At 49.3% G+C, this 27,788-nt stretch overlaps 1 protein-coding gene across 10 annotated transcripts in view; it reads left to right on the top strand.

Moving 5' to 3' along the window:
* The window catches only part of SEC24C (SEC24 homolog C, COPII component), a 1,178,749-nt gene that overhangs the window by 740,673 nt on the left and 410,288 nt on the right, over positions 1–27,788 (top strand). For all 10 annotated transcript variants that reach the window (XM_085603503.1, XM_085603507.1, XM_085603502.1 and 7 more), the window contains 3 exons: positions 7,796–7,966; positions 8,902–8,998; positions 9,081–9,226. In XM_085603503.1, the coding sequence (XP_085459629.1) occupies positions 7,796–7,966; positions 8,902–8,998; positions 9,081–9,226 (414 nt within the window). The remainder of the gene's footprint in view (positions 1–7,795; positions 7,967–8,901; positions 8,999–9,080; positions 9,227–27,788) is intronic.

Genomic DNA, 27,788 nt, shown 5'->3' with positions numbered 1-27,788 from the left:
CGGGGCGCCCTGGCGGAGGTGCGGAGCAGCCGGCGTCGACGCTGGAAGCCAAAATGGACGCCATGCTGGCGGCAGTGGATCGGCTGGGTAACACCCTGGAACAGACGAGGGCCTCCTTGGAGTCCCGCATTGACAAAGTTACAGTGGATTTCACTCTCCTTCATGCTGACCACCGCAAATTGGCAGACACCGTCGCTCATCAATGCCAAACGCTTCAGGACGTTCAGCCGGTGGTGCGCAACCACACCGCCACCTTACAGGACCTGATCGACCGAGTTAATACTCTGGAGGACCATGCTGAGGACGCGGAAGGCCGCTCACGGCGCCATAACATTCGAGTGGTGGGCCTGCTGGAAGGCGAGGAGGGGCGGCACCCAGAACAGTTTGTTGAGGGATGGCTGCGTGACATTCTTCCTTCAGGGGTGCTCTCTCCACAGTTTGTAGTGGAACGGGCACACAGAGTTCCGGCGCGGAGGCCTATCCCCGGGGCCCGGCCGCGTTCCTTTCTCTTCAGACTCCTCAACTACCGCGACAGGGACGTGGTGCTCCGTGAAGCCAGGAAGCTGAGCGCCATTGTAGTAGGCGGTGGCCCGGTGATGCTGTTCCCGGACTACACGGCGACGGTTCAGAAGCGGAGGAGCAACTATTTAGCGGTGAAACGCCGGCTGCGCGAACTACAGATTCCATATTCCCTGCTGTTCCCTTCGCGCCTTCGAGTGGTCACGAAGGAGGGAACGCGTTTCTTTGATGCCCCATCCGATGTCTGGGACTGGCTGGAGGAGGCGGGGTTGCACAGTGGTCAGAGGCCCATGGATTCAGGTACTGGCAGGCAGCAAGAGAGAAGAACGCGACGGAGGCGGCGGAGGGAAACCCGCGGAGAGATGGGGTCGGGCCTTGTCGTGGCACCCAGCCCGGAGAAGATGCGCCTGGAACGCCAAGAAGCCCTGGAGGCGGTGGCGACCTTGGGGTCCGTGAGCAGCCCAGGGGACGCGGCAGTTCGCGAATTTAGCGACCCCGAGACTAGTAGATCTTCCTCACCTGCTGCCATGCTTTCGGACGATCAAATGCTACCAGTGGTGACACCTCAAACAGCTGATATCATTGTGTGAACATTGACACATTGGGGCAATGGCGTGTGCAGGTTATTGAGGTGGAATGAGTGAGGCTGGTTGCGGGGGGGGCTGTAGACCCCTCTGCTCTCCTGTCTGATGTAGTGTGGTTCTTTGCGCCAGCACGCGCGGACCGGCTGGGGCACCTTGGGTGGGTGGGGTGCTGAGCGGCGGGGGGGGCACACATATTATGAGCAGTCGGCGGCGGGTGGCGAAAGCAGGCACAATATGACCGCTAGCGCGTGCTTGGCACCGCTAGCAGCTTAGAAGGCACATAAGGTGAAGGTGGGGGTAGCGCAGTGTCATAGCAACTTGTGACCGTTCCAATCGCCCTGAGCGCCCACTAGCCACCATCTGGCTTAGTTTTCCATAGACACTTGGTTTGTAGTTTGGACGAATGCCCGTTCTGGGGTTTGCCCTGACAGTTACACAGTTCTTGATCCTTGTTAGGTGCGCCCAGCAGCACACCGAAGTTTTCTTATTCGCTCTGTTGTTACAGCATGCCTGCATGACATCCAACCCGAGGTCTTCCCCCTCGACCGACCCGACCCTGGCCCTGAGTCCTACACAGTCCTTGCTTGTCCCAGATGGCTAACACTGCGGTAATTACATGGAATATACGGGGTATGCACACGCCGGCACGTCGTTATTCTGTTTTCGCCTACTTGCAGCGACATAAGGCAGCCATCGCCCTCCTTCAGGAGACCCATATGACCCGGCCGGAGCTCGACAAGCTGCGTACTCGCTGGAGGGGTCAACTTTTTGGGACCACATATTCCGCACACGCCCGCGGCACATTGATTTGGGTAAGGGTGGGTACGCCTTTCACATGCACAGACACAGTGGTTGACCCCGCCGGGCGGTACACCTTGGTTCGTGGGAAGCACATACTAATAGGCTCCCTCTATGCCCCGAATGTTGACCAACCGTCGTTCTTGGACCATCTATCTGTGGTACTAGTTCCATATGCGGGCCTTCCCTGGCTGCTGGGTGGGGATTTTAACGCAGTTCTTGACACGCACCTAGACCCGTCCTACCCGCCCCTCCGCAGCACACAGGCGATTTCGAATGCGAAGAGCCTCGCTGACTGGCTGTCGCGCTGGGCCTTGCGTGATGTGTGGCGCAGCCTGCATCCTGGCGACCGCATTTATTCGTATTACTCGGCGGTACATGTCCGACTCGACAGGGTGGTGGGCTCTCACTCTTTGACTCCCCTGATAGGCCAGGCAGAATATTTGGGCCGGACCCGCGCGGATCATAACCCTCTTAGTTTGAGTCTGCGTTGGGACCCCGGACGGCCCCCTGTTCCCACGTGGCGACTGCAGCCGGCAGCCCTGGAGGATGCCGAATTCCGCGCCTCTCTAGGCACGGCGGTCGAGCAGTTCTTTGACCTGAATGAGGGAACGACAAGTAGTGAGCTGACGGAATGGGACGTGCACAAATCCACCATACGGGGACATTGTTTGGGTGCGGGGTGGAACATTCGTAGGCAACTTGCACTGTCCCTCGCTGCCTTGGAGTCTCGCCTTCTATCGTTTGAACGCCATGGCGAGGGAGGAGGCCGGGACTTGATCCGGCTGGCGCGGCTCCGAACACGTCATGCTGCACTGCTTGAGCGGCTGCGATGCCACAACTATGCGGCTCATTCGGCCCGGGTTCACGTCACGTCCGATAGGGCAGGGCGGTTACTGGCCTGGTTGCTTAGGCAGGAGGCGGTGCATGCCCCGATAGAATCTATCCGTGGGCCTGACGGGGCGCTGGTCCACAGGCAGTGGGAGATCCACCAAGTACTGACGGCACACTATGCGGCCCTCTACAGTTCGACAGGGCGTCGACAGGCGCAGGATATGGATCGGTTTCTGGAGGCTGCTCAACTGCCCACAGTTCCAGATGAGCACCAGGAGTCACTGGAATGCCCCCTCACAGTAGAGGAGATAGGAGATGCGGTGGCCTCTTTGGCTTCTGGAAAGGCGCCGGGTCCGGATGGACTCCCGGCGGAGTACTATAAGGCCTACCGGGAGTCCCTAGTGCCCAAGCTACATGCTCTCTATCTTGCGGCCCTGGAGGAGTCCACTTTGCCCGCCTCCATGCGGGAGGCCTATTTGGTCTCCCTGCTCAAGCCCGGGCGCGACCCTACTAGCCTAGGGTCCTACCGCCCCCTTGCCCTTCTTAACGCGGACTACAAAATTCTGGCCAAGGTATTAGCGGAGCGGCTGGCCCCAACGGTATCGGCGTTGGTGCACAGGGACCAAAACGGGTTTGTGCCAAAGCGCAGCACCTCTCTTAATCTGCGACGGTTCTTTCGGGTGGCTACTGATGGGGTGCAACACTGGCCTAGGGCGGGCTGCTTGGTCTTAGACCTCGAAAAGGCCTTCAACTGTCTTGAGTGGGGGTACCTGGTGGCGACGCGGTCACATTATGGGCTGGGCCTTGGGTTCCTCCAGATGGCGGCACTCCTCTATAAGAACCCTGTGGTGAGGGTGAGAACCGGTCCGTACATTTCTGACGCCATTCCGATCGGCCGCGGCACCAGACAGGGGCGTCCTCTCTCGCCCCTCCTTGTCGCACTCGCAATAGAGCCTTTGGCTGCTACGCTACGTAGAGTGCTGACGGACGGCATCCCACTGGGCGATGCGACCCACCGGGTATCATTATATGCGGATGACCTCCTGGTCTTTATCAAAGATGTGACGCGCATCCCGGGGGGACTGGAGCGCGCCCTGTCCGACTTCGCTGCACTTTCCGGTCTCCGGGTGAATGCCACTAAGTCGTGTCTCTATGCGTTCCGAGCGGAGACCCGGGACCCGCAATACCATCTTGGGGGCGTGCCGGTCAAGTGGCAGCCGGACACCTTTCGTTATCTGGGTATCCAAATATATCGGCAACCGGCGGATCTGGTGGAGGGCAAAGCGGTAACAGCGATCAGGGCTCAGATGCGGTTCTGGGGTACCCTCCCCCTCACGGTTACGGGGCGCATCGCCTTAGTCAAAATGGTGATTTTACCCAGGCTTCTATACTATTTCGCTAATTTGCCCATTTACATACCAGCATCCTTCTTTGCAACCCTACAGCGATCGCTCCGGGATTTTGTATGGGGTAATACACGCCACAGAGTCGCGTTATCCAAACTATACCACCCTCTGGCCAGTGGGGACTTGCGATGCCATGCTTTGCACATTATTATCTGGCGGCACAGCTACAGTGGGTGGCTGGCGGACAGAGAACGAGACGACACGGCGACTGCAGCGCCCTCCATCTCTTTGGCTGATATCACCGAGTTGTTCCATCCGGCCGCAAAGGTGTTAAAGCCGGTGCCCCTCCTAGTCAGGGTGGCATACAAATGTTATCTCCGTGCTCTCTATCTAACTCGGAATCGTACCCCATTTGCCCCAGCCATACCGATAGAGGGTTCTCCTGGTGGAGGGAGGGTGCTGCGTTCTGCTGAGCTCGCAGACTGGCAAACGGCGGACATCCACACATTGGGGGACCTTTACCGGGACGGTGCTCTCCTTTCATTCGCCTAGTTGGCAGGGGATACAGGGTTGCCGCCTGGCCACTTTCTTCGTCACCGCTCATTGATAGCGACGCTGACGAGTCGGTGGGGTGATCTCAGAGTGGAACCAGAACAGCACCTCATGATGCAATACCTCCATGTCATGGGGCGCGGGAGGCACATGATCCGGTGGTTCGCAGCTTCTCTGCGCACACATGCGGCGATTAGTCTAGCCCCGCTGCGCCGTAAATGGGAAACTGACTTGGCCCGGCCCATGGCCGACAAGGAGTGGAATAGGGCGCTGCAGGTCCCGACGAAGATCCCCAGGAACATGCGATTTCGCCAAATCCAGTACTTTATTCTACATAGGGCGTATCTCACACCAGACTCCATCAATCGGTATTTCCATCGCGCAGACGCGGGCTGTCCTCGCTGCGGGGAACTGGATGCTGGGCTGGTCCACATGTTGTGGAGCTCTCCCGCGCTGAATTCGTACTGGCGGACGGTTCATGGAGCGCTAGGTGCATGTACGGGCCGTCGACTCCCGTTTGAATGGCCAGTCTACTTGTTGCACCTTTTTCACAGAACTCCCTCCACGAAGGTCGCATCTAGGTTTCTCGACCTGGGACTGGTGGTGGCGAAGCGATTGATCACAAAGCGCTGGAAGGCAGCGGAACCCCCCCCATGCGTGAGCGTTTGCGGGGTTCGCTGCTGGTGTGGGCGAGGGCGGACAGCACGGCCCTCTTGCGGGAGGAAACACTAGGCCTCAGGCGGACACCAATAGCGAGTCAATGGGAGGCACTCTTACACGCCATGACGCGACTGGACGGGGACACCGTGGGATCCTGCGGGGAGCGAGATGGGGGCGCCCTTAGTGGGGGGCGGGCGACAGTAAGTCTGGGGGTGAGGCGTGATGTGTTGTATTAAGGGTCTGGTAGCTTAGGTGGGGTACAAGGGAATGGAGATATTAGCGATCAAACAGCCTGTACAAGGGGCGTGGGGACGGTGGGGGGATCGGTGCAAGGGACAGAATAAGGGGATGCTAAAGCGAAGGCCGGAATCTGCTGCTGTTGTTTTATCTGGGCATTTGCAGTTCTGCCCCATTTCCTTATGGTTAGTTAACTGTTTATGGGAGCACGGAGGGGGTGAGCGGGCGAAATACTAGCGGCTTGCCTTGGAGAGGCCCCTCAGTGACAAGATAACGAAGGGGACGTTGTGTTAATGGTTTCAGTTGAGAGGCCCTTGATATTCTCCTTTTTTTAGAGATTAGGTGTAGAACCCGCTCCCTTTCATTAATGTACACATGACTAGAGATGTACCATTGAGTCTATATCAAATGTTAGTCAGCCGGATCTTAAAATGTACAATGTATTTTGTTTTAAACTAAGAAATGCCAATAAACAGATTTCATAATAATAGAAGGATCTTCTGTTGTAGAAGCAGGACACTGTACTGCGCCTCAGCCTGCACAATTTGCACCTCCATGCTTGGAGATTGAGTGGCAACATTTGGCCTTCTTCGAACATCCCCCTGATTTCTTTGATGCCATATTGACAGTGAGGCGTCCTTCCACAAAATTGGCATACTCCAGTCGTCGGGACAAATTTGTGGTTTGATGTGGCATCCAGTACATTGGCCCACTGCAAGCCAAGCTGGCTCAAGCTTTGTTTGTTTTGTCTGTGGCCCAGCAAAGACTTGCTTTGGGCACTGTTATGGGCTATTTGCCAGCTTTTTCGTCCTTTTTGAAGTTGTCAAATCAGTCTTTATTTAAATCATCTGTTGTGATGAGATTTTTGAAAGGTTTGTAACATTGATTTGAGACAAAGCCCTTTGTGATGCCACAGTGCGAGTTGAACTTGGTTCTCAATTTTTTGATGGACCCCCTTTTGAGCTGCTACAAAGTTATCCATTAAGACTTCTGACATTGAAGACAGCCTTTCTCATTGCCATAACATCAGTTAGGCATGTGAGCGAGCTGCAGGCTCTTTCTGTCAACTTACACTATACAACATTCTTCCTAGATAAGTTGGTATTGAGGAACTAAGCTTTCTTCCTGCTGAAAGTGGTCACTCCATTTCATATTTGGCAGGCTGTAACCCTTCCAGCATTCTTTGCTCAGTTCATCCCTTTAAGGAGGAAGAGAGACTCCAAAGTTCAAACAGAAATTGAACACTAAGCTATTATATAGATCACATCGAGAAACATTGTGTAGACTATCCACTCTTTGCAGGGTTTTCCAGAGAATTAAAAGGGCAAAGTACTGCAAAAACAAACCATCTCCTGAAGGATTGTTTGTGCATCAAGTTCTGCTATGCGCTGGTGAAGAAGCAAACCTCAAAATGCTTACAAGTTCAATCCACCAGAGAAGGCTGCTACCGCTGCATTTGCACACAGAGTACCTCTCCTGGACATTTGTCAGGCATCTACCTGGGCATATGTACATATATTCACAAAGCATTACTTTCTCGATAGAGAGGCTCATCAAGAAGAACATTTTGCCCACTCAGCCCTTTAGGACTTTTTGGTCTGAGTCAGTTCACAGACCCACCACCTAGGGAGATACTGCTATTGTATCCATTCACAAGGTGAGGAATCCGTTGTTGGAAGTATCCCCAGAAAAACAAGTTACTTGCCTGAAATAATGATCTTTCTGGTGGTTATCTAACTGCAGATTACTCACTGCTCCTCCCACCACCCTGTTCTGTGAACTAGACTCTTTAAACCTACAAATGTCCTGATTTAGAGATCTGTGACCTGGTCATGCCAGTCTTCCAATGAGCTCTACGTGGGTGTGCAGACAGCCTAAGAAAGCAACCAACGTCTGGGCACAAGGCTGGTGATTATGCAGATCCGTTTGTCACTTCCAGAATAGAACAGTGTTTGTATGGAGCTGCACAACACTTAGAAGCACGCAGAAGTACTGCTTTTAAGTTTCTGGATCCAGTTGACGCCACAGAAGTATTCACAAAATGAGGAACCTGTGGTTACTATGAGTATCCACCGGACAGATCGTTACTAAAGGTAAGTAACTTGTTCTTTTTTCCACAATTAAAATTGTTAAGAATAAGCATGTTTTTTTTTATCTGCTGAAACATGATTAAAAACAATGTAACCAATTGCTGCCTTACTGAGTCCGGTGCCTGCCTATTATCAATTAGTGAACCCATCTAACTATAACCCCCTTTCTCTGCAGACTTTATTTCAGCCACAGACCAATTTCTACAATAACTTGGCCAAGGACTGTGTTGCCCAAGGATGCTGCGTGGACCTGTTTCTTTTTCCAAATCAGTATTTAGACTTGGCAACTCTAGGGGTGGTGCCTCACCAGACCGGTGGTTCTGTTTATAAGTACATGTTTTTCCAGGTAAGCTACTAAGGGCTGGCAAACAGCAAATACAAGCAAAATTGGCAAGCAACATTTGTATATTTTTTCTTTCTTTAGTTTCTGAGGCCTGCGTGTGTACATGGTGTCTTCTGTAGTGAGAGGGGCATTGTTAGGGTTTTTAGTTGGGGATGTGGTGCACTTGGATGGTCCTGCTCATTTGGCCAAATTTCCAGTTTTCATCACTATGAATACTCCTTTCACATGAATGTATTTCAAACATAGTAGACTGCCAAAGGAAACAGGCTTTTCCTTTAATCAAATAGCACATATTTAGTGCAAGGTACACCATTTGGCTCACTTTAACTCTCATCTGCCTCTTCCATCCTGGAATGTGGTACCTATCTATGCTGATGTTTCAAAGTTTGCTTTCTGGTTATTTGCCTCTGACAAGATACTGTCATAAGCTAGAAGGCTAAAACCCTAGTTTCTGTATACTGAGATCAGGGGTCACTTGTCCAGTGCTGATCTGGGCTTTCACATCCTTCTAGATGTTGGACAGGGTGTAATCGACATTTGAGTTTTAGACATATTCATTTCTACTTTTTACTGTTCCCTCCATTCATAGGCTTAGGTGCTAAAGCTTAGCTTTGTGCTGTAATTAAATTTGTTATCTAAAAGTTATAATCACATGACCTATCACGATCAATCATGGAGAACCTCCAACCTGACTCAAGTTATTATACAAGGCTCTTTTTCACAAGACAGTGCATAGAACATTGCATTTTCTTGGAGACTTGGAGATGTAGTCTCTGAATTACTGGTGAATCTACATTATTGAATAACCATTCATTTCAAAATTGGAAGCTCTGAATTCTAATGTTTATCTAGGTTATCCTTTTACGTTTGCTATTTATTATTTTTATTCTGTTTTGCAGATAATGGAATTACTTGTGACCCTTGTTTTCTTTATGTAGGTGGAGATGGATAGTGAAAGATTTTTGAATGACTTGCGAAGAGACGTTCAGAAAGAGGTTGGATTTGATGCGGTTATGAGAGTCCGAACAAGCACTGGTATGTATAAAAGATTCATTTAAAGAATAATTTTGCTGACTTTGCTAATTTATTAGGCAGTAACTGTGTGTGTCTCGTCTAGGAATTAGAGCAACTGACTTCTTCGGGGCTTTCTACATGAGCAACACAACTGATGTGGAGCTGGCAGGACTGGACACCGACAAAACTGTCACCATTGAATTCAAACATGATGACAAATTGAGTGAAGAAAATGGGGCACTTCTGCAGGTACAGTTTCTTGTTAAAAGCATTAGCATTTTTTCAATTATTTGTTGATTTAAAATGTGCCTCTATCTATTTAGTTGGGTGTTTAGTTGGACGAAATGTGCTTTATTGTCTTCGCTAGAGGATAATATACTTAGTTAAAAGTATTGGAGAGAGAGATTACCAGGTTCTCTTCCAGGGGATCCTCATCAATAGTCATAAGCACATGAATATTCCCGCCCATGGGTGGGTACCCCGGAAACAATATATACACATATATGTGAAAAACATATATGAAGCTTTATCTATCTATCTATATCTATATATATATATATATATATATATATATATATATATATATATATATATATATATATATATATATATATATATATATATATGGCTTGGTTCTGCCATGGAGGTACGCACCACCAGCAAGTGCACCAAATTTGCCTGACCTCGAACCATTTTTGTTGCCCGCGAAAGCGTAAGGGTGAACTGGCGCTATCGAAGACTGTTTCCGGTATGGATCTGAACAACCTTGAAAATGGGTTGAACACGGAGCACAAGTATGAGCTGAAATTAACAAACGTTACAAATTTTCCAACAACGTGGCACCTCCCACTGGAGGGTATGGATTAAAAACTGTTCAAAGAACCACAAGTTCCAGGATGCCTTTCGAACTGTGATCGCGCCCACTAGAGGGCTATAAAAGTAAATTGAGGCAATCATTGTGGATTTGAGCAGTGCCGTGGGTGCTTGGCTTAGCTTTGAGAAAGGTCTATGAAACGCGTCAGGATTACCAAAATTATTAAAAAGTTAAAAGCCAACTGTGCGAGTCCGCCTCCTTTGCTCCTCTGTCGGGGGAGATTTGGAAAAATATATATATATATATATATATATATCTCCACAAATGCAGCCCTCCATACAGAAAAGAAGAGCTGAGTAATGCTACAAGAATTCCCTTTGCACATATACACTTTCAACACGAAGCAGTGAAGAAAACAAAGGGCATTTGAACTGCTTTAATGTGCAGTGGAAAACATAATCCTGCAAAGAGGAATGACAGCATTGCCAGCTCACAGGCTGCATTGCAAAAACACTCAGTGTAAAAAGCTGAAAAGCCAACCTCATAGAAACACATAGGAATAAACTGACACCGTGTCTTTAAGGCAACCATGACCCCTAGCTTCCCATCATGCCTCAGGGGTGACAGTTAGCTCAGTTGTTCTTTCCGGCTCCTACTGTCAGGACCCTGGTTACTTCAGCTCTTGGTTTTTCTGATTTCTGTCAGAAAATAACTACTAATTTTTTGTCAAAACCTATTTACTTCGACATCTTTTGGCTTTTAAAGTAGATTCCTACTTTTTTTGAGAGAGTTAAGTATATTTTTTCTCTCAGAAATGCCATCTCTTTGACTCTTGCCCTTCCTGTGGCAAAAAGAAGGCTAGATCAGACTACCATTCTGTCTGTACACTTTGCCTTCCTGAGGATCATGATCCTAAGACTTGCCAACATTGTCAGTCCCTATCCAGACGTACTCTAAAAGACAGAGAGGGGATTCGTCTTTATGGGCTGGCTGAGAAGGGAAAAGCTCCTTCTAGAGGCAGGTCTCCGGTGAAGAAGAGGAAGGAGAGAGCAAGATCTCCATCCAGAAGTAAAGTTCCAGTTTGCTCTCCTTCAGCGTCTGGATCGGCGCTGAAAATACCTTCACCGGCATCGAAAACGTCGACAAGAAGACCATCAACGGCGGGCTCGCCGTTGAGAGAACACCGGTCGTCGTCGAAGACTGCAGGTACGTCACGTCCTCCGCCGTTGTCAACCTGGCGACGATCGGCATCGAGGAGTCGATCTCTGTTGGTGTGAGCTCGTACAACGTCGAGAGTTGGATCTCTGTCGTCCCCATCAGTACGGCGTTCGACGTCAAGACATGCTCCGCCATCGCCAGTAGAGCGCCGATCGGCGTCGAAGCGGGTGTCTCCGTTGCCGTCAACCAGGTGGCGGTCAACGTCGAGACATGCCTCGTCGTCACCAGTGGATCAGCGTCGGAACAGGCATCTCTGTTGCCATCACCCAGGCGACGGTCAACGTCGAGACAGGCCTAGTCGTCGCCAGGTGCGAGGCATTCGTCGTCGAAGCGGACTCCTTCGTTGTCGTCGACCAGGCGGCGTTCAACATAGAGGACCAAATCTCCATCGTCGGCGAAGAAACATTCGTTGTCGGGACCCAAAGTAAAGTATTCCAGACGGCGTTCGGCGAGACGGCGGTCTCAGTCAATGTCGAGGAAGAGCTCTTCGTCGAGAAAGAGATCTCCGTCGGTTCACACTTCTTTGGCTTCCCCCAGACGCTCCGCATCGAGAACGAGGTCGGTGAGGTCGATGGTTTCAACGTCAGGACATTCGACGTCGAAGCACAAAGAGGTCTACGTCGAGGAGAAGATCCCTCTCGAAAGACTCACCTTTGCTGGTCAAATATAGTCGTTTGACGTCGAGGCACTCACCATCGACGCTGCATCACTCCTCCAGACCCGCTCAGCCTCCAGAGACCGCAGGGAGTCATCGCCTTCAGTTGCGAGCTCTCTTCAAGTGATTTCAATGAGAAGCTCTTCTTCTCCGTCTCCAGAGGCACGACAATCACCTAGACCAACGTCTCCACGAAGGCAGAGGTCTCCTTCAGTCCATCTGTCGCCAAGATGGCTCCTTCCTCTCAGCCATTGGCAGAAAGATACTTCCGGCCAAACTCGACGGCCAATGGACTATTCCAGTCCACTACACAGATCCCTGTTGGAACGATTAGTACAGGAGGTGGACAGATCACCTGTTACTCAGACAAGGGATTGCCAGGACAAATCTCCGGAGCATAGACCAATTCATGCCCATCGGAAGAGAACGAGAACACCGTCTTGGTCTTCTTCAACTCACTCTTCGAAAAGGGACTATTCACCTACCCTTACGGAAAGCCCGCCCTCTAGAGTGTCACCTGTCGATGACATCAATACATTTCATGATGTCCTCACTAGAGGAGCACAAAAGCTGAACATAGATAGGTCAGTGCTGCAAGCTTCCACCTCTATCATCTTCAAGACTCCATCAACGGTCTATGTCTAGGCCTTTACTCCCACTGGTCCCTGGTCTTCTCGAAACAGTGATGGACGTTTTTCTCACCCCATCCTCGATTAAGGCTGCTCCAGTGGGGATTCAGAAAAAATATAAGCCGGCGGCATCAGATCCTTTATTTTTAAAGTCAGATCATCCACCGGACTCTGTGATCATCGCGGCAGCAAAGAAAACCCATGCCGTCGCTTCTTCGTCCTCTGTCCCTCCAGACAAGGAGAGTCGAGCTCAGGATTCTTGGGGGAGAAAGGTTTGCGGATCCGCAGCATCCTCCTTCGAAGTATCAAGCGATGCAGACCTGTTATGACACGTCTTTATGGGATTCTTTGGAGAGTTTTAAAAAAAGCTGCCAAATGAGGACGGACAAGATTTTGCGTAGATTCTCCAAGAAGGGGCGCTGGTTTCTAATCAGGTGATTAGTACTGCAGCGGATGGAGCTTCTGGTTCTGCATTCATATGCGCACGGCATTTGTGCAGAAAGGTCTTCATGGCTGCGCTTAACAGCTTTAAAGCCTGAGTCTCAACATCAGATTTTAAATCTTTCATTCTCCGGAACCTCGCTTTTTGGTTCCCACCCCAATGAGGAAATGGCCAGGATGAAGGCTGAGCTGGATACGCTGAAGGCGGTGAGCCTGGAAAAGAAAAAAGAATTCAGACGTAGATACAGGCCTTACAATCGCAAGAACTACCATCAGAGGGTTCAAACCCCTCAATGGCCGCAGAGAGTATTTCGCATCACGTGGCAGAGTGGCGCAAAATAACAAAAGATCAGTGGGTGCTAAATATACTGAACAATGGATAAACACTTAGTTTCAGTGCACCACCAAAGAACATTCCTCCAGTGAAGTCACACCCCCACCAACTAAAATTACTAAGTCAGGAAGTGTCTGTCCTTCTCCAAAAATTGGCCATAGAAGAGGTTCCTCCTGCTCAGAGAGGAAAAGGAGTCTATTCCAGGTACTTTCTGGTGCCAAAGAAAGACCAAGCGCACACATTTGGACCTATCCTGGATCTGCGATCTCTGAACAAGGTCATTTGGAGGGAGACGTTTCTCATGTTGGCGCTACATCAAATATATCCGCACCTGCAAAAGGGGGATTGGATGTATTCGATAAACCTCCACGATGCATACTTCCACATACCGATTGCTCCACGTCACCGCAAGTTCCTTAGATTCATGATGGGCTCCAAGCATTACCAGTTCTGAGTCTTACCGTTCGACCTAAAATCCGCGCCGAGGGTATTCACAAACTGCATGGCGGAGGTGGCCGCAGCCTTACATCATCAAGGCCTATTTGTGTATCCATACTTGGACGATTGGCTGTTGAAGGGTTCGTCCCCACAGATGGTGAAGGAACACTTTCGAATTTGCTTAAATCTGCTTTGCCGTTTAGGCCTTCACGTAAACGTGGAAAAATCTGTCCAACAGCCAACTCAAACTCTCCATTACCTGGGCGCCACCATAGACTCCGGTATAGGAAAAGTGTTTCCTTCGGAGGAACGACTGTTATCAATGAAACAGAAGTGCAACTCACTGCTTCCTGCACGCCAACCATCAGTATGTCAAGTGGCATCTCTTCTAGGGTCGATGGCCTCTTGCATATTTCTCATCCCCAACTCCAGATTGAGAATGAGACCGCTGCAGCAGCATCTGGAAGACAAATGGGACCAATCCTCAGGTCATTGGGAGGATCGGATCCTCCTTTCCCAAGCTGCAAAGTCATCCATGATTTGGTGGACTCAACCGAAAAATCTTCTAGTGGGAGTGCCTTTCCACCAGCCTCTCCCAAAGCAATCCCTGATCACGGATGCATCTCTTCAGGGATGTGGGGCGCACTTGGGTTGCCTTCAGACTCTGGGCAGATGGTCGATCAAGGAGCAGACCTACCACATAAACATGTTAAAGCTGCGGGCAGTTCATCTAGCCCTCAAGGCATTCCATCCCTCGATTCAGTCAGAGTCGATACGGATACAAACGGACAATACAACCACCATGTATTACTTGAACAAACAAGGTGGAACGCATTCTCGCCTGCTGTCACTGGAATCCCAGGCGATCTGGCACTGGCTTCTGGCCAGGAATCTCACGATCACAGCTGTGCATCTGCCAGGAGAACAGAACGTGCAGGCAGACGCTCTCAGTCGGCACTTCGAAGAACAAGAAGACTGGGTGCTCAACGACGACGTAGTGGCAGACTTCTTCCATCAATGGGGTCGACCATCCATTGACCTCTTTGCAGACAATCTAAACAAAAAATGCCACGCCTTCGCGTCCAGATTTTACCGGCCAGGAGCGAGAGGGTGTGCTCTTTTGATGAATGGTCCGGAACATTTGCATACGCCTTTCCTCCCACACCAAATATGGTGACCAAGCTCATCCAATCCAGGATGAAGATGATCCTGATAGCACCCCAAATAGTGGGAGTGACTGCCCCGAGTACGGAGTATTCTAAGTCACTGACTGTGTGTTCATGAATGGCTTTGAATTGTCGCGCAACTGGGTAGTTGGGGTCTGAGTTGACAATTGCATGCAAGTGCTGCAGTATCCGATTGAAGACTGGGAGTTTTGTGCTGCCAATGTACTTAAGATGGCATGTACATTCTAACTGGTACACTGCATATTCAGTCCAACAAGTGTAATGGTCTTTTATTGGGACTGGGATGTTACTGAAAGCTGTGCAATATTCAGATAAATTGCCCCCAAACGTACATTCCCCGCACGAAGAGCATTTAAAAAAGACAGTTTTGGAAAGCTAGGTGGTTTTGACAGTTAATTCTGGACTTGAATTGATCAGTGCATCCCTCATAGAGGGTGCCCTCCTGAATGTAATGGCAGGGAGATTGGGTAACAAAAATTTCAATGTCAAATCAGTTAAGAAAATAGGCCAGTTTTTGTAAATAATCTTTCGGATATTATTCTTTTTTTTACAGTAGGTGGTAATTAAACTGATGGAATCGGATTTGTCTGATGCAGAGTCAGTCAGTGCTTCTACATTGTATTCTTTTTTCGTTTTCAGGCACAGTACTCGTGGACGAGAGTTGGCCTTGTCCAACGCCAACCGTAAATTGGACAGTGTATACCCACGAGCCAAAAAACGAGAAAATGCTTCTTTTTGACAATGTTCTAAGTCAGGCTCTAAACTGCAAATATGTTGTATGCGAAAAAATTTGCCATACAGTATGATGTGAATGAGATGAAAAGGATGAATACTGGTGGCATGTAATATAGAATTGTCAGCGGTGGTTTTCCTATGCAGTTTCCTTTGGATTTGGTTCTCATAAACGTAAACATCTAAAAATTCCACCCTTTATTCGCTGATAGTGACAATGAATTGTAGATTCATAGTGTTGTCATTGATCGATGTAACAAATTTGGTGGCCGATTGTTCTGTACCTTCCCATATGATGAATACATCATTAATGTATCTGCCATAACACTTTATATGGGTATCCCAAAACTCTTTGTGGGTTACTTTGAGGACATGTTCCTCCCACCATCCGATCAAAAGGCAGGCATAGGTAGGAGCACGCCCCCATTGCAGCGCCCCTTAGTTGTTTATATAAAATCTTGTTGAACAAAAATAGGTTGTTGAGGCAAAGATTTATCATTTGTAGTAACATGCAATTATGGTCATGGAAATATATGGCCCGATTGCTTAAAAAATGTTCTACTGCTTCCAAACTCTGTGCGTGGTGAATGCTCGTGTAAAGCGAGGCTATGTCCATAGTAATTAATGTATAGCCAGATCGCCACTCCACTTCATTGATTTTCTTTAAAAAATCACCTGTATCCTTTATAAAGGATGGCACATTTGTCATATGTGGCTGCAAGAAATAGTCTAAATATGTTGACAAAGCATCCAAAGAATTGTTTCTATCTGAAATAATGGGTCTTCCAGGGACAGGGGATATGCCCTTATGTACTTTAGGGATAAAGTACAGAATAGGTGTTGTAGTAAAATCATTTTTGTAAAATAAAAATTCATTTTTAGAAAGTAGGCCCTGTCTTTTCCATTGTTGTATATGTTTGCTTACAGTGTCTTTCACCTGAATCAAATGTTCTCGACCAACTTTTAAATAACAGCTAGAATCAGACAAATGGCGCTTAGCTTCTTAAAGGTAATCAGCCCTTGGCCACAATATTATATTGCCACCTTTGTCTGCACCCATAACAACTATTTCATTCTTTTCACACAGTTTTTTCAGTAATGCCCAGTAATTTCTCGTATAATAACTGTGCCGTTTGTGCCGAGAGTTAATGGAAAGGTTGAGTTTTTTTAGATCTTCAATGATCATATCACTGAAAACATCAAACATCCACCGCATCTTTGGGCATCATGGGATAGAATGATGAAGGTGGACGAAACGGACTGGCAGCCGCTATTCCTGTATTGGTTTCCTCCATATCAGTGTGTGTGTATATATGTATATGTATGTATGTATGTATGTATATATATATATATATCATATGCTGTCCTCTGGATATAGGGGACAACTTGTACCAGTCCAATTCGACTCTTATGGTGATAGGTTAAAGACAACCTTTAAGGAAAGCTATCCTAGTGGTAGCTGTGGAGAGCAGCCTTCAGGCTAAGTCTTGAAGGAGTGTTAAGCTTATTGTTTTACCATAGATAACCTCTTGAATAACCAAATGAAAGAGTAGTCCACACAGGTGTATATATATAAAATATATGTATTTGTTCTAGGAATAACCCCACTAGTCTCTTTATGAGGCTAGAGGTGAAGATACAATTCAAACAAGCATTGATAGTTACAATAAATAGCACTGGAATCACAAGGCCCCAGGGGGCGACCAAACCATATATCAAAAAAGTGGTATAAGAACCACAACAATTTTACAGACAATGCCTAGGGCATTTAGGGTCGCTGGCCCCTTGTGAAACCACCCAAGGTAGTGAGGAAGGGGACCCACGGGAGACGCGTGCAGTGGCTAAAGCTACTGTCGGGATCTCTATTAAAGCCTATGGAGAATGTCGCGGTTGGATTTTACAAGTTTAAAAACACTTCTAGCAGGAGTTCAAGTTCAACACTTTAGAGTTAAGCTTTTGAAGGGCCCACACCCACAAGAGTACCGAGGTACCACTGTTACCTGCCCCAGGGAAGCCGGGTGCATAGGTCGTTTTCGATGTCGAGTCGCGGGCTGATTTTCAATGGCAAAACGTGAAGAACTGCTGCTAGACGAAAGCGTCGTCGTTGTCGTAAAGAATGAAAATGTAGATCTTGTAGAGAAGGACCTGAAAGCAGAGGGGACAGAGTCTGGGTCACGGCACAGTGACCAGGGGGCTCAAGGGAAGGAGCCCTTCAATGTTGGGTGCTTCCAGGTGGAAGAGGTGTAGCTTGGATCGTCAGCCACGGGGTCCAGGAGGCGTCAAGGAAGGCCAGCTTCTGGAGGGCGACTGTCCCATGAAGGATGAGGGTCGCTGTGGTGTTAGTGTCTGGATTGGATCCACTAAGCCTTGGCAACCACAACCCACGCAAGAAACACAAAGCAGCTACTGGTGCAGACCCATGAGGTCTGAGCGAGGTCTCCAGCAAGGAGACTGAAGAGCAGGCCTGGAGCAACCAGGGGAACTCTTGGAATCAAAGATTGACCTCCGCTAGGGCCCACAAGTCGAGAGACAAGGGACCGCGGGAGGCAGCAATTTGGCGTGCGTAAAGATGCGCCCACGGGTCGCCGGAGCGGGCTAGGGCGTCTATCTTTGGCACAGATAATGCTGAGAGATTGGCTCAAAAATGGGCCAAAGCACAACTTCCCCACTCGTCGGGGTCGGGTGCTGTGCAAGAGGTGGCCGGTGTCCTGGGGATCTCGGCACCCACGGGGTCCACGGTGCAGAGCTTTGCTGTGCACACTCACTGGCCTCTGGGATGCTTGGAAACCCACCTCAAGGTAGGAAAGAGTCATCGATGTCCGAAGGAGCAGCGAGGTTCCAACCGGGTCACGTGCAGTGTTTCAGGTGCCTCCCAAGCAGGGGGGTAACTCCTTTACCCCAAGGGAGATTTCTTCAGTCAGCTGGGCAGCAGCTCGTTGAAGGTCAAGTCTGTGAAGTCCAAGATGAATCTGATTCTCTGGGAACACTTTATTCACCTTTATCCACAAGATTAGGGGAGTGTCCAGATCAGTGTCCACCAATGGGAGTTGAGGCGGGAAAGGGTGGCTACACCCTCTCCCCTTTGTGTTTCCCCCGCCTGGGCGAGGGGCAGGATGCCCCTGAACCGGTTCCAGGCATGTGTATGCAGAATGTAGGCACTGTAGCAGCCTACGTGCAACTCTGAAAGGCATCCTATGGTGCACCCACCCAGTTCCAATCCACATAGCCTGTCTGGGAAGGTGCTGGCACCTACCTGCAACAGGATCCCTATTGTCCAGCTGCCGAGGCTGGGGTTTTGCCCAGTAACAGGCAGCCAGAGTCGTGTGGGTGGCGAGTAGCATCCATTTTGTGATACGTGTGCACTTTTAAATTGGTGTCTAAATTCTGCCGCTTTTCCCATATCGCCCCTCTAGCAGGGGGGAATCATGCCCTCATGCCCATGGCCGGACTGGGGGTAGGATTCCTACATGTTTGACACAAACACAATATGGTTCTGTGTAGCCATTCTCAAGTTATCACGCTATCGCGATATACTTATAATGCGGTTAAGAGTATATGGTATGGCTACACTACAAACAACCCAGTAATGATTTTACGAAGGTTGCAGAGGGGCCCTACTCAGGTAGGGGTCCCCCCTCACACATATCTCAGCACCCTGCCTTGTAGGATTAGCAAGGCCTGCTTTAGGGGTGGCCTATGAGGATATATGTGTTGTATTTGGTGGGATACAGAATACCTATATCCCTGTAAGGAGTGCATGCACCACCTTACCCAGACTACAGTAGTGGTCTGGTGGTGTCATTTGGTATGGCTGTCCCAGGGGTGGCACAATAAGTGCTGCAGCCCCTGGTAGGCCTCTGATGGACCCATGCCCTGGGTACCATCTACAAGGGGCTGATAGGGTGTCCTCAGTATCCAATTGTAAGGTACCTAGGGTACTCACATCAGTTTAGAGAAGAAGCAGATAGGCTGGGCTCCTGGATAGCAGGGCCACAGCCTGGCTAGTGTCATAAAGCAGTCAAAACATCACCAAAAAGTTGGGGGCAACTATGCAGTCGATGAGTGAGAGAGAGAGAGAGAGAGATATATAAAAGAGAGAGATATATACATAAAAGAGAGAGAGAGAGATATATATAAAAGAGAGAGATATATAAAAGAGAGAATGAAAATGAATGAATGTCCGGTTCTATTTAACTTATTAGGTGCTTTTCAGGGAACACGTATTGTTCCAAAGACTGCTTTTTACTGGAATTCAAATGATGATATGATCACTAACTTTATGTCCATGCATATTTATTTTTTATTTTTTTATGGTCCATTGTGCCCATAACAGTTAGCACTATCTGTTTACACACTTATTGGCCTCTTCACTGACTGCATTCCCCATTGTTAATGATCTCAGTCGTGATGCTGCGTGATCGGTGGAGCCAACATGCCTCTTTTTCTAATCATACTCATTTCATGTTATTTTAGTGGGTTTACATGCTGCATCATGGTATCTTTGATGGTCATAAATGCAAGAGTAATTCCTTGTTGCGGCCACGGATCCCTGGACACCTTTTTGCGCAAGTTTTCGTCCATGAAAATCTCATCATAGAAAGTATTTATCCGTGAGTTCATATTCAGACCTGTGAAATAAATCTATCAGATGCCTTGTTTTCCCCTGAATGATCAGATCCCCAGATTCATGTCCTAGAAATGGATTGCAGCATTCAAGTGCAGAAATAATGCTGTCAGAGCATGAATATAACAAAATTAAGCCTGGTAGGCTTACATTAAAAACAGATGATACATGAGTCTGTCCCTTTAAGAACATGTGAGACCCTCCTTTCCAGAGCATTGTACTCGCAGTTGAATCCCAGAGTGAGTACTTTTTTCTGAACAACTTGAGGGTTTTTTTTAGCTTTTTTTTTTACCTCAAATGTCTACCTTTTTTCTGTTAAGAATTATTTTTTCTTGATTCAGTCGATATCTTAACAATTCCATGTCGAGTGTAATATGTTTTCCTTAGTGTCTGTCTTAGTTTTCTGTCCGAAGGCCATGCCTTTTCTCTAAGTGCCCCTCATGTGGAAGAAACACACTACTCTTTCTACTCTACTCTCGTGGGGTGTCTATACTCATACGCCGAGGCCTCCCCTGGCTGACTTCTAAGTTTATCACTGACTCCTCTGGCCGCTTTGTCATCCTTCATGGTCTCCTCCAGGCACAACCCCTGACGATCGCTGCACTCTATGGTCCCAATAACGATGACCCAGACTTCTTTACACTGGTATGGCATCACATAACATCCCGTGGCCCGGCTGCGCTTCTTTTGGGGGAGGGGGTTGGACTTCAATGTCAAGCTATCTACTGACCTAGACCGCTCTAGTCCCCACGCCTCCCACCCACGCGCTGCGGCCCTTCTCAATTCCATTCTCACAGAAAACTCCCTTTATGACGCTTGGCGTCACTTGCGCCCTGAGGCACATGAGGGCACTTGCGTCACTGGCACCTGTGGCTACTGGTCCCGGATAGAACTCTGGATCACTTCTCCAGATGTCTTGTCCAGGCTCACTTCCACCGATCACATGGCACGTACCCTTTCTGATCACGCACCGGTCCAGTTACGCCTTCGCCTCCCCCCTCGGCGTGCGTTCTCGTGGCGGCTTCCAATCAACGCGCTGCGCGACTCTGTTGTCTGCGACAAAATCCAAACAGCAATCACCAATTACTTTGAATTCAACGAAGGCTCTGTGGATTCTCCCTCCACGCTGTGGGAAGGCTTCAAAGTTGTTATCTGCAGAGAATGCATCTCTAAACAGTCTGGAGCCTTTCGAGCCATACGCAACACGCTCGATAAATTGGAATCGGAGATCAAATCGCTGGACTCCTCCCGCGCCGTCAGCCCTGGCCCAGACTTGCTTGCCCAACTCCGTAGCAAATACACGGAATTTACTGAAGAGGCCAATAGGGAGCTCTCCTTCCTGGGCAGGGAGGCTCTGGCACGCCGTTTTGGAGAGGGAGATCGCCCCGGCAGGACCCTGGCCGGCCTGCTTCGCCCGCCCCATCCTACATTACCGCACTTCAGGATGGTGGCCCAGCTAGAACCATGTGTCCCGACGAAATCCAGTCGTGTTTCATGGACTTCTACACGCAATTATACACGGCTACCACCCCCTCCTCGCCAGAGGTTTTTCGAAGAGTATTTCAACACCATTCAGCTTCTATGGCTCGAAAATTACCATCGGGAATATCTAGATGTGCCCTTCTCCAAAAAAGAGATACTCGCCGCTATTAGTGGCATGCCCGGCGACAAGGCCCCCAGATTAAACGGTTTGCGTGTATCCTTCTATAAGACTTTTGCCCCAATTTTAATACCACATCTGGCCGCTATGTATAATGAATCATTTGAGTGCGGTCAATTCCCTCCATCGCTCTGGGAAGCCATGCTGACCCTTCTTCTCAAACCTGGTAAACCTCCCGAGCTTCGTGACTCTTTTCGCCCCCTTTTCCTTATCAATTCGGACAATAAAATCTTCGCCTAACTGCTTGCTTCTCGCCTTCTCCCTCTTATGCCACGTATTGCCCTCCCGGACCAGTCTGGGTTCATTCCCGGCCGCGCGACTTCCCACAACCTCTGGACCATTTTTTCCGTATTACATCAAATCAATCCGTCACTCCCTGCGGTTGCTGCCCTGCTTGATGCTACAAAAGCCTTTGATACCCTTGAATGGCCTTTTTTAGTTTCACTTATTTCACGCCTTGGTTTTAGCCCGGGTTTTATGCGTAAAATCTCCCTCCTGTACACTCTTCCCACCGCCCGCCTCCGGGTTAATGGCCAAATATCCGACCCCATCCCCATTGGGGGTGGCACCCATCAGGGGTGTCCGCTTTCACCCATGCTAATCGCTATCGCGATGGAACCTTTGGTGCCCAGACTCCGCCAGCGCCATACTCAGAGGGGCATCGGTTTCGCGGCCCGTGCTATCCTGGTCTCAATGTATGCGGACGACATCACCCTATACGTCCGACACCCACAGGATAACCTCAGCCCTCTGGTGCGTGAGATTATCAGGTTCGGGGGCTTTTTCGGGCATAGAGGTGAAATGGAACAAGTCAGTCCTATTCCTTCTCACCGACGCCACCGTGCCTTTCACCCCAGACCAGTTTTTCGTGTGGGCGTCCGGTCCTACTCGCTACTTGGGCATCTGTCTGAGTCGGGACGTTGACGAGTTATGGAGGGCTCATTTTGGGCGCGCAGTTGACTGGCTCGAGTCCAAGATTCCCCACTGGAATCGGCTGCCTCTATCGTTAGCGTGGCGGATAGCAATCACCTTGATGTTTGTGCTCCCGAAGTTTTAATATTTATTTCTTAACGTACCTGTTCCCCTAACTGCTCATTTTTTTCCGCAGGGTCCGTTCGCAGCTCATCTCGCTTATTTGGGCCGGTAGACAGCCCAGGATTGCTTATGACACCCTCACCCTTCCGATGTCGCGCGACGGTCTGGTGGCCCCTAACTTCAAGCTCTACGCCCTCTGCGCCCAGGCTAGCTTCCTACACTTTTGGCTTCACCCCATTCCTTTCCAGCCGCATGTTGCTGTGGAGGTGGATTTGGCTGCCCCGTGTCCACTTTCAACTGCCTTGTTCGCTCCGACCCCACTCTCACGCATCGAGATTGACACGGTTGGGACCTTGCTCTGGGCCTGGGAGGGACTTCGCTGCCTTTCCAGCACCCCCCTACTCTTAGCAAACACGATGCCAATCGTTCGTCATCCTGCGTTCCCTCCTCTTCAGCCCTCTGGTATGGCCAAACACGTCTCCCGCTTAGGGCTGAACACGTTAGCGGATCTTTACCCCGGGAACACTTTCTTCTCACTCGCAGACAATTCCGGTTCTATGGATACCTTACCCTCTTATCAGCTCCCGGCGATATGCAGGGAGTTGCACCCCTCGTTCCCCCAACCTCCCCTCTCGATGGCTGCTCTTGACCTTTTGTATTCGTCCTCTTCTCCTCGGAAGTTGGTGACCAGGCTTTATGGCCTCTCGCTCGCAGTTACCTCTGTCTCCGCCAAGCGTGCGCGGGTGGCTTAGGGTGCGGACCTTGGCATTAAGATCTCCCAAGCTGACTGGCTTTATTGCTGTAACCAAACTACGCGTTTGTCCCCCAATTACCGCCTGCGCCTCAATTACACAAGCTGGGGCTCATTGCCAGTGACAGATGCCTGCGCTGTTTCGCCCCTGCTGCAGACTTCTCCCACCTCGCCTGGCTCTGCCCCAAGGTTTCTGACTACTGGCGAGAGGTCTGCACCGCCGCTTCCGAGATCACCTCCTCGACGGTCTAGCCTGACCCCCGCTCTGCCTCTTAGGTTTTGTCAAGTTTTGCTCGGTTGCCTCTCTTCGCTTGACTGCTATGCTGTTGGTCCTTGCGCGCCACAGAGTTTCTATGTGCTGGGGTCGCAAACCTGCACCCAAGTTCGCTCAATGGCTCGAGGACGCCTCGCGCTGCCAAACCTTGCTGTCCAAATTCTGGGACCTAATGCCAGCTAGATCTCGTCCACTTGACAAATGGGGTCCTTTGTGTCATATCTCCTTGCCCGCACCCCCACAAACCACGTGCCCTCTCCCGCACTCCCCGCCGGTGCTCCGCCCGCGGCGGCCACTGGTGCTGGTCCACGATTCACTCTCCCCCTCTCCCTTTGCTTGGGCCTACATCTTCTCCTACTAATCTGGCGCCTCCTTCTAGTTAACGTCCTGTATTCTGTTGTACCTAGTAACATACGTGACATGCTGCAGCCACTTGCTGTGTTTCAATATATTGGGTCAACACTATCAACCTTCTTGTTTACGGATGCATGGTGCTCCAATTCGGTGCCTTTCTGTAACTTGACATTGTAATTTCTTTTCAATAAAGGTTTTTGAAATAAAAAAAAAAGGAGGGCTCGCCCTAAACAGTTGTCTTCCACCTCCAGGCTCAGGCGAACCTCCTGCATTCGCTGGTGTTCACTATCAACATGCCGAAGTCACACGTTGCTCCCTCTCGGGCGCTCCTTTTCATTGGAGCGGTTCTGGACATAGTGCAGTATCGGGCCTATCCTCACGAACGGCGAGTCCAGGATATTCAGGCTATGATACCGATGCTTCAGCATCTATCCTGGATTCCAGTGAGAATGACGCTGAGGCTGTTGGGCCTCATGGCCTCCTGCATCCTGCTAGTGTCCCATGTACAGTGGCACATGTGGGCTCTGCAGTGGGATCTGAAGTTCCAATTGGCACAGCATTGAGGAAATCTCACTGACCTGGTTCAGATGTCAGAGGGCACTGCAAGAGACCTGCAGTGGTGGCTAACAGACCGCGCTTGGTTCAAGGGCAGACCCCCCTCACACTTCCCAACCCAGATCTCACAGTAGACAAAAATGTGTCCCTACTGGGATGGGGCAGCCATCTGGGGGAGGTGGAGATCAGAGGTCTCTGGTCTCCAGTGGAAGGCCAGCTCCATATCAATCTGTTGGAGCTTCGGGCGATCCACCTGGCACTGAAAGCCTTTTTACCGTCAGTAAAAGGAAGGCTCGTGCAGGTGTTTACGGACAACAGTACTGCTATGTGGTACTGCAACAAACAGGGCAGAGTGGGGTTGTGAACTCTTTGACAAGAGGCCCTGCATCTCTAGACTTGGCTAGAACAACAGGGCATTTCCCTGGTGGTTCAACACCTGGCCGGTTCGCTGAATGCCAGGGCAGATGAGCTCAGCCGAAAGTGCCTTGCGGATAACGAATGGCGTCTCCATCCGGAGGTGGCACCAGGTCTCTTTCAGCGGTGTGGAGAGCCTTGGTTAGATCTGTTCGCCTCCGAAGAGAACGTACCATGTCAGCTGTTTTACACAGAGTTTTCAAAGCGGCACTTGCTTGGCGACGCTTTTCACCGCAAGTGGAGCTCAGGCCTCCTATACGCTTTTCCGCACATATCACTCCTACCCAGAGCGCCCAAGAAGATCAGGAGCAACCAGGCACAAGTTATTCTTGTGACTTGGAACTGGACACGGAGCGTTTGGTATACCAAGCTTCTAGACATGAGCATTGATCCTCTGGTCAGTCAGCCCCTTCAGGAGGATCTTCTGTCGCAGCAGCAGGAGAGGGTTCTCCACCCGAACCGGTCCACTCTCTGCCTTCTTGCATAGAGATTGAGCGGCGACATTTGACAGCTTTCGACCTCCCTCCTGAAATCTGTTAGGTTATCTTGGGAGCCAGGCGTTCCTCCACAAAACCGGTATATCCCTGCCAATGGAACAAATTTTGTAAATGTTATACAGACCGGTCTATTGACCCCTTATCTGGTCCCTTATCTGAAGCCCTTCTGTTTCTATTCTCTTTGGCCCAGCAGGGCCCTGCTCTGGGCACATAGAAGGGCTATCTTTCGGCCCTGTCCACTTTTCATCGGCTACCTTATCAACCCTCTCTTTTCAAATCTCCTCTTGTGCAGAGATTCTTTAAGGGGTTAACCCATTTGTTTAGCTCCGTCACCTTTTATTATGCCACTGTGGAACCTTAATTTGGTGCTCACCTTTCTGATGTTTGCACCATTTGAGCCGCTGCATAATTGCCCTCTGCGGTTGCTCACCATCAAGACAGCTTTTTTGGCGGCAATAACCTCTGCCAGGAGGGTAATTGAACTACAGGCACTGTCTTCACAGCCTCCTTACCTGACAGTCTTTCCGTACAAAGTGGTACCCCAGACTAGGATTTCTTTTCCGCTTAGATAGTGACACCCCTCCATCTTGGACAGTCTGTTACCCTGCCCACTTTCTATGCACCCCTGCACCCTTCCAAGGAAGAGGTGCTTCTCCATTGTCTGGACCCAAATAGAGCGCAATCGTTCTACCTCTGAATGCTGTCTGCGCCTACAGTGTGCGGTATCCGTGGACAGACGTAACACGACCTGGCTGATGTCTTAAAGCCCACATCAGTCATGTGCTGATACCACGAGTTGTATAGGAGGGTGCTGTGTAGTGCATGTGGAATGATGGTATTTGGGTTGGTATGGTGAGTGACATGGGAGAGATCCCTGTGCAAGTCTATTATCGTTTCTGAATGGACTTCATCTGACCTGGCAGTTCTTTAGCAGTTAATAGGTGCGGCAGCACCCAAAATTAAAAAAAAAGTACATTTAATTACAAATATACATAACTTGTTATTGAACATTGCATACCTTGGATATGGATCCAGGGGAGGTGTCTGTGGTCTTCTGGTGATTAAGTTTTTCTCTTTTAACAGTTCAATCAAAAAGTTCACTAAGCAGTTTGTATTCTTGATTCGCACACTTTTAGATCTGTGTTGAGGTGTTCATGTGGCATCTGAAAAGGTAGTGCCCTTGGAGATTCGATTTTATACCTATTGGTTAAGTGCTTGGTTCATTTTGTTAATTCAGAAAACATTGCATGTCACATCATCAATAATTATTTCCTGTACTTCCCTTTAGGGATTTGTTCTCCACACTCCATTTATGCAATTTTTAGTGAGGTACCTGAAGATGGCCCCGATCTTGTATCTTTTTGATAATTAAAACTTAAATGTGGCTTAAGGGTAATTAGGCAATCAATGTTTTTATATGGGCTGTTAAGCTCCCTTCCTCCCTTTTTTCTTCATACCTAACTGGGTGCCTCGATTAGTGCTAAATGTTTATGCAGTGGTCTTGTGATCATAGGGATGGATTGTGTTCGTTTTATCTAGAGTTTTAATAGGTGTCCTTAGTTTTCCGAGATCCTGTCCCTCCTGGTGTGTGCATGGCTCCACCCTTTCTCTAGAGACTTTTTTTTGGGGGGGTAACTTTGGGCTCCTTTGGTTGGTTTTTGGGTGCTTCCCTAGATCTCTCACTGTCCAGTTCACTTTGTATCTCGGTCAGCAGCCCTATTTTGAGAAAATTGTAAAAGAATGCAACTTGTGTGCACATATCAGCCAACGGCTGTCCTGTATCTTTTCCCCATCATTTCCCTCATTCTATCCAGAAAGTCGGTTATGCTCTCCCCTTGCTTCATAGTCTCCGCCATTAACCCTCCTACGTCAGGCAGTCAGGGAATATCTCCCTCGGAGCCGTTCATTTTTGGTGCCTGTATGAATTGAAAGTGGTCCTGTCATGCTCTGTGTTTGTCAGTGTAATTGCTGGGATGCGAGCTCTGGCGAACACCAGGTTAGTCTGCTCTCCGAAAAGACTACTTAGCAGGCTTGTGATATCGCCTATTGCTAGGTTTATTCCCATGGTGGTGTTCTCAAAACTAGACATGCATTTCCCAGCTCCATCCAGCATTAGCTGTAACTTTGTCCTTAGCCCCTCTTTATCCATCTGAGCCCTTGGCACTAGGATGGTCCCAGACGTGCCCTTCTGTAGTAGCA

Source organism: Triturus cristatus, chromosome 1_2, assembly GCF_964204655.1.
Source record: "Triturus cristatus chromosome 1_2, aTriCri1.1, whole genome shotgun sequence".
NCBI lineage: Eukaryota > Metazoa > Chordata > Amphibia > Caudata > Salamandridae > Triturus > Triturus cristatus.
The sequence above is the reverse complement of the archived record's forward strand: the minus strand, read 5'-3'. Positions and strand labels throughout refer to the sequence as shown.